Source organism: Leucoraja erinacea, chromosome 2 (assembly GCF_028641065.1).
Source record: "Leucoraja erinacea ecotype New England chromosome 2, Leri_hhj_1, whole genome shotgun sequence".
Lineage (NCBI taxonomy): Eukaryota > Metazoa > Chordata > Chondrichthyes > Rajiformes > Rajidae > Leucoraja > Leucoraja erinaceus.
Window position 1 is genome coordinate 525,238 of NC_073378.1, and position 12,634 is coordinate 537,871.

A 12,634-nucleotide genomic window follows, 5' to 3' on the forward strand; every position below is an offset into this window, starting at 1 on the left:
ATGTGGCCCTTGTGGCTAAAGGGATCAGGGGGTATGGAGAGAAGGCAGGTACAGGATACTGAGTTGGATGATCAGCCATGATCATATTGAATGGCAGTGCAAGTTCGAAGGGCCGAATGGCCTACTCCTGCACCTATATTTCTATGTTTCTATTGGAGTTGAGGGCTACACTGGCACTGCTGAGGTTCATTCAGAAAAGGTATATTAGGTTGATTCCTTCGATGAAGAAGTGCTCTGTGATTAAAAAAAAGTTGAGGAAATATGAGAGGCATAGATAGGGTAGACAGTCAGAACCTTTTTCCCAGGATGGAAAAATCAAATATTAGACGGAATAATTTTAAGGTGAGGGGAACAAAGTTGAAATAAGATGTGTTGGACAAATTTGCAACTTATTGGACGATGAGTGCTTGGAGTGCACTGCTGGGGTTGGTGGTTGAGGCAGGTACGATAGTGGGATTTAAGAGACCTTTGGATGGGCATGAGCATATGCAGGTACTGAAGGGTTATATGGATTATGTGCAGACAGGGATCTTGGCATCTGGTTCGGCACAGGTATTATGAGCCGAAGGGCCTGTTCTTGTGCTGAACTTCTATGTAGATTGGTTTGCTGGCTTTATCACACAACCCTTGTTGAGCCTAATCGTCACAGGTTCCTGAGTAAGAACATGACATCTAGTCTATACTGTAGCGATGTGTATGGAGATGGGTGATTACACCAATCCTGGCTTGAATGTTCCTTCCACACAGGTGACGGGGGTGTAGACATGCTGTAGGGACCAGTGGTTCTTGACTTGACTGGAGATTTGCTTTTTCTGTTTGATGCCTCCATTCTAGCTTCCACATATGAACGTGCACCATTCTGTATTCTGTGAGGCATCCGTTAGTTGTTCCCAGTAGTGTGTGTCAAAGCTGGAACTCCTCAGGGATATTCTGAGAGAGTGTTTGAATTTGTTTTTCGATCCGCCACATAATTCTATGTCCTCCTCAATCACCTCTCTATAAAGTAGCATTTGTAGTATTCAGTCATCAGATATCCTGACCCACATGCCCTGTCTATCAGGTCTGTGAGTCTTTCAGCAATACGCTGGTGGTTTGGCTGGGAGAAAAGCTGTGTATCTGGAATCTTGTCTTACCACTTGATATTGTAATCGCCTCATGAGGCCCGGATAGAGTGAATGTGGAGATGTATCCACTAGTGGGAGAGTCTAGGACCAGAGGCCATAGCTTCAGAATAAAAGGACATACTTTTAGAAAGGCGATGAGAAGAAATGTCTTTAATCAGAGAGTGGTGAAACTGAAATTCATTGCCACAGGCGGCTGTGGAGGCTAAGTCAATGTGGTTTGAGTCGTCTTCTTAAATTGCCTCTGCCCTTGTGGTGAAGGCAGTGGTGTTTGGCAGGGTTTAGACCAGTGGTTCCCAACCTTTTTTTGGCCATGCCCCACCTAATCACCTCTAAAATCCTGATGCCCCCCCCCTTGCTTTCCCTTGAGAGAAAACGGAGGAAATAGATATTATAAGGGTAACTTCGCAAAAGCTCTTTGAATCGCATTTCTAAATCTAATTCAATAAATAAGGTTCTCCCATGACCTCGCGCGCTTCGTGCGACGTGCATGAAGAGCGATGGCGCGGTGATTATGTAATAACTACACAATAAAGACCTTTTTTACCCCAAAAAAATTATTTACTCAAAATAACATCTGAAACATAAACTACATATGTTTACCTGATGGAAAATCCAAAAAAATAAAAATCGAAAATTTGGACCCAGACCTCCTCAGTCGCGCTCAATTGCCCCCCTTAAAAATCAAATTGCTCCCCTGTGGGGCATACGCCCCAAATTGGGAACCACTGGTTTAGACCAAATACAGCTAAATAAATGTATGCAATGATATGTATGCAAGTCAAATTCATGGATACGTAAATAAATAATATATACTCTGGAAATGAATAACTGTACAGCAACAAGAAATATGAATTCCAGAGATGAATAACTGTATACAGTGTTTAACAATAGATGTAAATAACCACAATAACATAATGAATACTTTGTAACTTTGACCGCCCTATTTCTTGATTTCTGCAGGTGTCAGAGGTTATGGGGAGAGGAGAATGGGGTTAGGAGGGAGAGATTGATCAGCCATGATTGAATGGCAGAGTAAACTTGATGGGCCAAAGTCTTCTCCTATCGCTTACGACCTTATGACCTATACGTAGTGACTCTCCTTGTGTACAGTATGCAAAACAAAGAATTGCACTGTGACATGTCACGTGTTATTAAAGTATCAATCAATCATTACAATTATAAGCAGTATATTTGATGGAGATAAATATGTGCACTGGCAAACAATTATACTCATTAGAAATATTAAATATGTATAATACTAAATAATGGGGGTATATTGCCAATTACATGAGTATGTTGGAGACAACCAAATGTAAATATTGATAAATAATATGTACACTGGAGATATTTTTCCCTTCATTCTATCTTGTTTGAACTGATTGTATCTATGTATGGTATATCTGGCCTGTTTGAATAGCATGCAAATCAAAACCTTTCACTGTACCTCAGTACATAGAAAATAGGTGCAAGAGGAGGAGGCCATTTGGCCCTTCGAGCCAGCACCGCCATTTATTGTGATCATGGCTGATTATCCACAATCAATAACCCATGTCTGCCTTATCCCCATACCCCTTGATTCCACTAGCCCCTAGAGCCCTATCTAACTCTCTTTTAAATTCATCCCGTGAATCGGCCTCCATTGCCTCCTGTGGCAGGGAATTCCACAAATTCACAAATCTCTGGGTGAAAACGTTTTTCCGCACCTCAGTTTTAAATGGCCTCCCCTTTATTCTTAGACTATTGCCCCTGGTTCTGGGCTCCGCCAACATTGGGAACATTTTTCCTGCATCTAGCATGTCCAGTCCTTTTATAATTTTATATGTTTCTATAAGATATCCTCTCATCCTTCCAAATTCCAGTGAATACAAGCCCAGTCTTTCCAATCTTTCCTCATATGACAGTCCCGTCATCCCGGGGATTAACCTTGTGAACCTACGCTGCACTCCCTCAATAACAAGGATGTCCTTCCTCAAATTGGGAGACCAAAACTACACACAATACTCCAGGTGTGGTCTCACCAGGGCCCTGTACAACTGCAGAAGGACGTCTTTACTCCTATACTCAAATCTTCTCGTTATGAAGGTCAACATGCTTTAAGCTTTCGTCACTGCCTGCTGTACCTGTATGTTAAACCTAAACCTAAGATAACAATGGAGGTCAATGTAATCATGCATGGAGGAGAATTGGGGCAGAGCAACATTTAGGTTGGTTAAGAAATATATGTTCTAGGGAAAAATAAATGCAGTGGACAACAAATGTAAATAAATTAAACATGACTCAATTGATAACGTGTACAGATATATGTAATATCGACAAGAGAAACTTAATTGTGGAGAATGGTAAGAAATAAAACTAAATGCATAGATATAAGAAAAAAACTATTGACAACTAAACATATTGAAATGGTAAGAGTGTTAATTAAGATACAATGGTTGCATTTTGTTCTAGAAACATCTAGCCTGATGCACCAGCACACCGAGCTGCATTTTGAAGGTGTAATCATATCTAATAATTAGGGAAATAAAATGTTAAAGAAAAAAATATGTAGAATAGGAAACTATAGATAAATAAATTAAAATAGGAATTATATGAACTTCAATTACCTATAAATATTTATTTAAAATATTCTCAAAGAATTAATTGAATAATATATTTAGAGAAGAATATTGAAATATAGAGATATGCACAAAAGCATAATAATGTTTAAACACAAATTATAATTTTATATCATAGAATCCAACATTATACGTCTGAAGAAGGGTCTCGTCCCGAAACGTCCACCCGTTCCTTCTCTTCGGCAAATATCCAGCATTTGCAGTTCCTTCTTACAACTATTACACATGATTGTTGCCAACAAATAGTATGTGCTGTGCTATACTTTAAGAACATCATAATTAAGAGAGCACAGATAGGCCATCTAGTTCTTTGCACTTGCTCCATCATTTACTGTTTATGATCATGGCTGATCTTCTGCCTCACCTGTAGTTCCCTGAACTACATGTGTGGGGAACATGGGGGAACATTTTCACTTGAGGGTGATGGATACAAGGAACAAGCTATCCTAGGAGGGAGATGAGGCAGATACTTCAACAGCATTTAAAAGGCACTTGGACAGGTAGATGGATCGGAAATATTTGGAGGAATGTGGACCAAACACATGCATTTGGGTTGGCTTAAATGGGGCATCTTTGTCAGCACGGAGACTTTGAACTGAAGAGCCAGTTTCCGTGCTGTATGACTGACTCTATAAGACCTTTCATGACAAATGCTCATCAAAGGGGGCAATGAGGAGGAGTATAGAGATACAATAAACAACTTTGTGGAGTGGAGTGCACACAATAACCTCCATCTCAACACCACAAAAACGAAGGAGATAGTTGTGGATTTCAGGAGGGGGAGGAGGAGGACTCAACCAACACCAATCACCATCAGGGGCACTGAGATGGAGGTGGTCACCAACCACAGGTACCTTGGTGTGCAGCTTGACAGTGAGCTGGACTGGAAGAGTCATATGGAGGCGGTGTACAGGAAGGGACAAAGTCGACTGTATTTCTTAAGGAGGCTAAGGTCATTCAACATCTGCCAACCCCTACTGTGCAGTGTCTACCATTCTTTGCTGTGGCCTGTTGGGGAGAAGGCGCCCGCATAGCGGACAAAAACAGACTGGACAAGCTGATCAGGAAGGCCGGCTCAGTGGTCGGGGCTGAGCAACTAACGGTCCAGCAGGTGGCAGAGGCCAGAACTCTGAACAAACTGGGTTCAATAATGACCAACCCCACTCACCCACTCCACACCCTGAAGGTGATCAAGAGCAGCATCTTCAGTCAGAGACTGATTGCACCAATGTGCAAAACTGAGAGATATAGGAAGTCTTGTATACCAGCTGCTATAAGGTTTTATAATGCACAAAAATAATTTTGCATTTTTTTAGTATTCAATCATTGTATTTTAACTTATTAAGTATGGAAGCTATCTGAGGAAATGTGTGGTGTTATGTCTTTCTTGAAGCTGTTGTGGCACTATAATTTCCTGTAAAGGATTATTAAAGGATCTAATCTAATCTAATCTAATCTAATCTGACACTTATTATACAAAATAAATACATTGATATTAAATAATTTAAAAAAAACATTGAAACAATGTATGTAAAAATCAAGAAAATTATTTGCCATCAAATTAACTGATAGTAAACATTCCAGAGCACCAACAGAAACTTAAAAGTTGCTGAGTTTGATCTTTGCGTTCCGATCCTTTAAGTATTAAATAACTTCCCTCCTTATCATTAAAGCAGATTCCACTAATTAAATGGCTACGTGAATTTTCAAAATAAATTCTGCAAATTTCACTTTTACTTCCTCCCCCAAAATAATACTTTTACTTTTGTTCTCTAGAGCTCCTTGCAAGAAACAAACAAATGTCTTCCTCTAGTCAGTTTAGTGACTGTGGTAAGTCATTTCCATGATGTTCCAATTATGTTAAGTTAAATTTAAAAATTGGATTTTGTGAAATGGACTGCATTTGTTTTTAGCTTTCCTGTTTTGAATCTGAGATCCTATGGTGACACAATTAAGAAGTGATTCAAAGTTTGCATGCTAATAGTAGGATTTCTTAATGCTGTTGTGCATTTTAAATTATAGTGGAACTAAAACACGTATGTGCCCAAGCTATACCTGCCTCTTTGTAGAGTACGTCGAGCAATCTTTGTTCGAGGCGTACCAGGACCTTATCCCCAAACTCTACCATGGGCACGTGCATGGGCCCAAGCTATGCCTGCCTCTTTGTAGGGTACGTCGAACAATCATTGTTCGAGGCGTACCAGGGCCCTATCCCCAAATTCTACCTCTGCTGCATCGACGACTGCGTTAGTGCTACCTCCTGCACCCACACATAACTAACTGACTTCATCCATTTCATCACGAAATTCCATCCAGCACTCAATTATACCTGGACCATTTCCGACATTTCCCTACCATTTCTAGACCTCGCTATCTCCATCGCCGGTGATAGACTACTGACCGACATCCACTATAAACCCGTTGACTCCCATGGCTATCTGGACTACACTTCTTCTCACACTGCTTCCTGTAAGGACTCCATCCCCTACTACCAATTCCTCTGTCTACGCTGCATCTGTACCCAGGATGAGGTGTTCCACACCAGGGCATCGGAGATGTCCTCATTCTTCAGGGAACGATGGTTTCCCTCTTCTACTATAGATAAGGCTCACACCAGGGTCTCTTCTATACCCCGTAACTCTGCTCTCACTCCCCATCCCCCCACTCGTAACAAGGGCAGTCCCCCTTGTCCTCACCTTCCAACCTACCAGCCGTCACATACAACATATAATCCTCCAATATTTTTGCCACCTCCAACAGGATCCCACCACTGGCCACATCTTCCCAGCTCCTCCCCTGTCTGCTTTCCGCAGAGACCGCTCCCTTCGTAACTCCTTGGTCAATTCTTCCCTTCCCACCCAAACCACCCCCTCTCCTGGCACTTTCCCATGCAACCGCAGGAAATGCTACACTTGTCGCTTTACCTCCCCCCTTGACTCCATTCAAGGACCCAAGCAGTTTTTCCAGGTGTGGCAGAGGTTCACCTGCACCTCCTCCAACCTCATCTATTGCATCCGCTGCTCTAGATGTCAACTGCTCTACATCGGTGAGACCAAGCGTAGGCTTAGCGATCGCTTCGCCCAACACCTCTGCTCGGTTCGCAGTAACCAACCTGATCTCCCGGTGGCTCAGCACTTCAACTCCCCCTCTCATTCCGAATCCAACCTTTCTGTCCTGGGCCTCCTCCATGGCCAGAGAGAGGCCCACCGTAAATTGGAGGAGCAGCACCTCATATTTTGCTTGGGCAGTTTACACCCCAGCGGTATGCACATTGACTTCTCTAATTTCAGGTAGTCCCTGCTTTCTCCTCCTCTTCTCAACTCTCCCTCAGCCCACTGTCTCTGCCTCTTCCTTTCTTTTTCATGACTTCCCCAGCCTCAAATCAGTCTGAAGAAGGGTCTCGACCTGAAATGTTGCCTATTTCCTTTGCTCCATAGATGCTGCCTCACCTGCTGAGTTTCTCCAGCATTTTTGTCTACCTAATATTAGCGGGAAATGTCTTTGTGGGTTACTTTTCTGTTATCTGTTGTGGCATCAATGATTGCAGATTGTTAAGTTCGGATTTATCTTTCCCGTCCATGTACCTGCTTACTAGACTAAGTTGGTCCATGTCACGCAGGAGGCTTGGTCCCCCAACTCAATATTCCACCACTCACCTATAGCCCACAACTGCACAGACGCAGCTCATTTCCCCTCATCCTTGGCACTCTCTCCCCCTCCTCTTCACCCTACCTCTTCTTTCCTCTCTCCTCCTCCTCTCCCCAATTCCACCCTCACCGCTCTCTCCCCTACTGTGTCACTCCTTCTCTCCCTCCGTAACTCCTCTCTCCTCCCTACCCGCCACCTATCCCGCTATCCCCCACCACCCGAACTCCTCACATTCCCCTATCCTCCCACTATCCCTCCTCACCTCCCCCACTGTCCTCCACTCCCGCTATTCCCCACTCCCTTACTCCCCCCTCCTCTACACGCCCCCTCCTCTCCCTCTATCCCCTCTCTTCCCCACTCTCCCTCCTCAACTCCTCTCCCTTATTTTCCATCTCCTCCTATCCTCCCCAATCCCTCTCCTGTCCCCTACCCTCAGTCACTCCCTCCCTCCCTCCATAACTCCTCTGCCCTCCCTACTCCCCTCCTCTCCCTCTATCCCCTCTGCTCCCCCACACTCCCTCTTCACCTCCCCAGGATCTCGAGGATCCTGGGCTCGGCCCGGAAGCATCAGCAGCTACGGCCGCGTTGGCATGTGGGTGAGCTCGGAGAAAAAACAGGGGAAGATTCATGGGGGAGGGGGGGGGCAGAAGCCAGCGATGGAGACCAGACGGGAAAGGGCTGGAGGTGCTTTTGGGACTAATGCAGGCGCTGGACGCTCTCCTCCGCTGGGATCAGCCTCTCCGCTTTCCGTTTGGTGACATCTCCGGCGCCGGGCCATGCGCATCCGGTCCCACCGAAAATTGTGTCCAGTCGGATACCTCCGCCGGCCACCCACATCGTCCCTCAGCTCCAATAAAGACGCGATGGCGCAGGAAGGGGCGGACCATCCCGGGGAGTGACAGGAGAAGAGACCAATCTGCGCAGCGCTGACTGGCAGGAGAGGAGATCGATCTGCGCACGCACGGTTTTTAAGATTTTTAAACCTCTTGAACTTTTACAATATAGTACCGATCAGTACGAAACTTGTTGCACTTGCAGCACAGGAGAACAGTGAGTGAGCTGACGAAAAATCGTAGAGTTATCGCGTACCATTTATGCGCAAATAGTAAAACCGCACACATGATCAGAGTTTTAGTTATGTATAGAATAGAATAGAATAGATAGATAGTACCTGATTCAACTACATACTGCGGGCTTCTCATTCCATTCATCCACTACCTCTGATGTGAAAACATTGCCTTTTGAGTTCCTGTTACATTTTTCCCCTCTCACTACAAACCTATGTCCTCTGGATCTTGATTCCCCTTCTCTGGGTAAAAGACATAGAAACATAGAAAATAGGTGCAGGAGTAGGCCATTCGGCCCTTCGAGCCCGCACCGCCATTCAATATGATCATGGCTGATCATCCAACTCAGTATCCTGTACCTGCTTTCTCTCCATATCCCCTGATCCCTTTAGCCACAAGGGCCACATCTAACTCCCTCTTAAATGTAGCCAATGAACTGGCCTCAACTACATTCTGTGGCAGAGAATTCCAGAGACTCACTACTCTCTGTGTAAAAAATGTTTTTCTCATCTCTGTCCTAAAGGATTTCCCCTTTATCCTTAAACTGTGACCCCTTGTTCTGGACTTCCCCAACATCGGGAACAATCTTCCTGCATCTAGCCTGTCCAACCCCTTAAGAATTTTGTAAGTTTCTACAAGATCCCCCCTCAATCTTCTAAATTCTAGCGAGTACAAACCAAGTCTATCCAGTCTTTCTTCATATGAGAGTCCTAACATCCCAGGAATCAGTCTGGTGAACCTTCTCTGTACTCCCTCTATGGCAAGAATGTCCTTCCTCAGATTAGGAAACCAAAACTGTACGCAATACTCCAGGTGTGGTCTCACCAAGTACCTGTACAACTGCATTAGAACCTCCCTGCTCCTATATTCAAATCCTTTTGCTATGAATGCTAACATACCATTCGCTTGCTTCACTGCCTGCTGCACCTGCATGCCTACTTTCAATAACTGGTGCACCATGACACCCAGGTCTCGTTGCATCTCCCCTTTTCCTAATCGGCCACCATTCAGATAATAGTCTACTTTCCTGTTTTTGCCACCAAAGTGGATAACCTCACATTTATCCACATTATACTGCATCTGCCATGCATTTGCCCACTCACCCAGCCTATCCAAGTCACCTTGCAGCCTCCTAGCATCCTCCTCACAGCTAACACTGCCCCCCAGCTTCGTACCATCCGCAAACTTGGAGATGTTGCATTTAATTACCTCGTTCCAAATCATTAATATATATTGTAAATAGCTGGGGTCCCAGCACTGAGCCTTGCGGTACCCCACTAGTCACTGCCTGCCATTGTGAAAAGGACCCGTTTACTCCTACTCTTTGCTTCCTGTCTGCCAGCCAGTTCTCTATCCACATCAATACTGAACCCCCAATACCGTGTACTTTAAGCTTGTATAGTAATCTCTTATGTGGGACGTTGTCGAAAGCCTTCTGAAAGTCCAGATATAACACATCCACTGATTCTCCCTTATCCACTCTACTAGTTACATCCTCGAAAAATTCTATAAGATTCGTCAGACATGATTTACCTTTTATAAATCCATGCTGACTTTGTCCAATGATTTCACCACTTTCCAAATGTGCTGCTATCCCATGTGACTCTACCAGTGACTGGTAGTTTCCCCACTACCGATGTTAGACTAACTAGTCAGTAATTCCCCGTTTTCTCTCTCCCTCCCTTTTTAAAAAGTGGGGTTACATTAGCTACCCTCCAATCCTCAGGAACTACTCCAGAATCTAAAGAGTTTTGAAAAACTATCACTAATGCATCTGTACCTGGGGATTTATCGACCTTTAATCCATTCAATTTACCTAACACCACTTCCCGGCTAACCTGGATTTCACTCAGTTCCTCCATCTCATTTGACCCCTGGTCCCCTGCTATTTCCGGCAGATTATTTAAGTCTTCCTTAGTGAAGCCAGAACCAAAGTAGTTATTCAATTGGTCTGCCATGTCCTTGTTCCCCATGATCAATTCACCTGTTTCTGACTGCAAGGGACCTACATTTGTTTTAACTAATCTTTTTCTCTTCACATATCTGTAAAAACCTTTGCAGTCAGTTTTTATGTACCCTGCCAGTTTTCTTACATAATCTATTTTCCCTTTCCTAATTAAGCCCTATGTCCTCCTCTGCTGGACTCTGAATTTCTCCCAGTCCTCTGGTAGGCTGCTTTTTCTGGCTAATTTGTATGCCCATTTTTCTGGCTAATTTGTATGCCCATTTCAAGACCCATTGCATTCACTCAATCTATCCACCTCATGATGTATACATGATTTTATTATATTAAGTTCAACTTCCTCAAGGTGTGTCCTGCCAGCTTCACCTGATGGGAAAACCATAATGGTTTCCTCATTCACGACAATGGTTTTAAAAAGAACAGCAATCATAACAGAATATGGTACAACAGACCAGGCAGCTTTTTGGAATGAAAACCAGAGTTCTAAAGACTCTTTGACTCAAAATGTTAACTCTTTTTATTTCCACAGATGCTGCCAGACTGTTGTGTTTTAAGCATTTTCTATTTTTATTTTGGATGTCTGGCATTGCAGTATATTGATTTTCATTTATTATTAAATAACTCCATCAATGGAGTAATCATATTCCATTTTATTTGTTTAAAGATGAATCTGAATAGATCATTTTGCTAATGGTTTTACAATTGAAGACTGTGGAAGAAAATGGTACTGTAACACACATCTCCCTGATGATTATAACATCCCCTCTCACTGATCAATTTGTACTATGAGATAAAATTAAACTTGTCTTGATTTGGAAAATACTTCGCCTTTCCTATGTATTGCTTTTGTTAAATTTTCAAATAAATGTTGATGAATATTTTTTTAAGGAAAGTTGAGAGGTAATCATGCAAGCTGCCAAGCATTCATTGCATTCGTTGCCTGGCCTTGTGTCAGAGGGTACAGGTGCATGCTTAGCACATCTGGAAGCCAATTCTGTGATCCATGCCTGATCTAGTTTATTGCATTGGGTCCATTAAGAAAATAATTACTACATATTAGCAATATTTATCAAAATTAGCAATAATTGCACATATGCTTCCAAGATGGCACCCAACCCTAGCGACTATTTACGTGCTAGCCACAGAAGCAGATCAACAAACTCATATTACAATCACTCCACACTCTTAAATCTCTATTCCTACAGCAACTATTCTCAATTTAACTATGATTTATACCCTATTAATGAATCGATTGTAATCATGTACCACCATAGTGCCGGTGCCGAAAAAGTCTAAAGTCACCAACCTGAACGACTTGCCCCAACTCCAATCCCAATGAAGTGCTTCGAAAGGCTGGTCCTCTCCCACATCAAATCCAGCATCCCTGCCTCACTGGACTTTCATCAATTTGCATACAGGGCAAATAGATCGACAGAGGATGCCATCTCTCTGGCACTTCACACTGTCCTGACTCACCTGGATAGACAGGGCACGTACGTGAAGATGCTCTTCGTTGACTATAGCTCTGCATTCAATACGGTCACCCCCACCAAGCTCAACACCAAACTCCACCAGCTGGGCCTCAGCTCGCCGATATGCGATTGGATCGTGAACTTTCTGACGGAGCGACCGCAGGCAGTGAGACTAGGCCCGCACCTGTCCTCCACTATCACCTTGAGCACCGGCACACCACAGGGCTGTGTACTAAGCCCCATGCTCTACTCCCTCTTCACTCATGACTGTGTTCCTGCATTCGACACCAACACCATTATGAAGTTTGCAGACGACACAACAGTGATTGGGCTGATCACCAACGGTGATGAAACAAAATACAGACCGGAGGTGCAGACCCTGGCGGACTGGTGCGCACGTAACAACTTGTCACTAAACACCTCCAAGACCAAGGAGCTGATTATTGACTTCAGGAGATCCCATAATGGGGAATACACCCCAATCTCCATTTACAGGGAAAGTGTGGAGAGAGTGTCCAGCTTTAAGTTTCTGGGCACTCACATTTCAGAGGACCTCACATGGTCCACCAACACCGCTGCGCTGGTCAAGAAGGCACAGTAATGACTGGTTTTCCTGAGGACAATAAAAAAGACTGGTCTGCCCCAACAGCTGCTGACAACGTTCTACCGCTGCACCACAGAGAGCATATTAACGTATGGCATCTCTGTGTGGTATCTCAGCTGCACGGAGAGGAGAGCTCTTCAG

General features: G+C 43.8%; 1 protein-coding gene across 1 annotated transcript in view; it reads left to right on the forward strand.

Moving 5' to 3' along the window:
- Nucleotides 1–5,252: 5,252 nt before the first annotated feature.
- Nucleotides 5,253–12,634, forward strand: part of LOC129706456 (uncharacterized protein C7orf57-like) — an 86,060-nt gene continuing 78,678 nt past the window's right edge. The window contains exon 1 of the mRNA XM_055650782.1: nucleotides 5,253–5,569. Within this exon, the coding sequence (XP_055506757.1) occupies nucleotides 5,539–5,569 (31 nt within the window). The 5' untranslated portion in view covers nucleotides 5,253–5,538. The remainder of the gene's footprint in view (nucleotides 5,570–12,634) is intronic.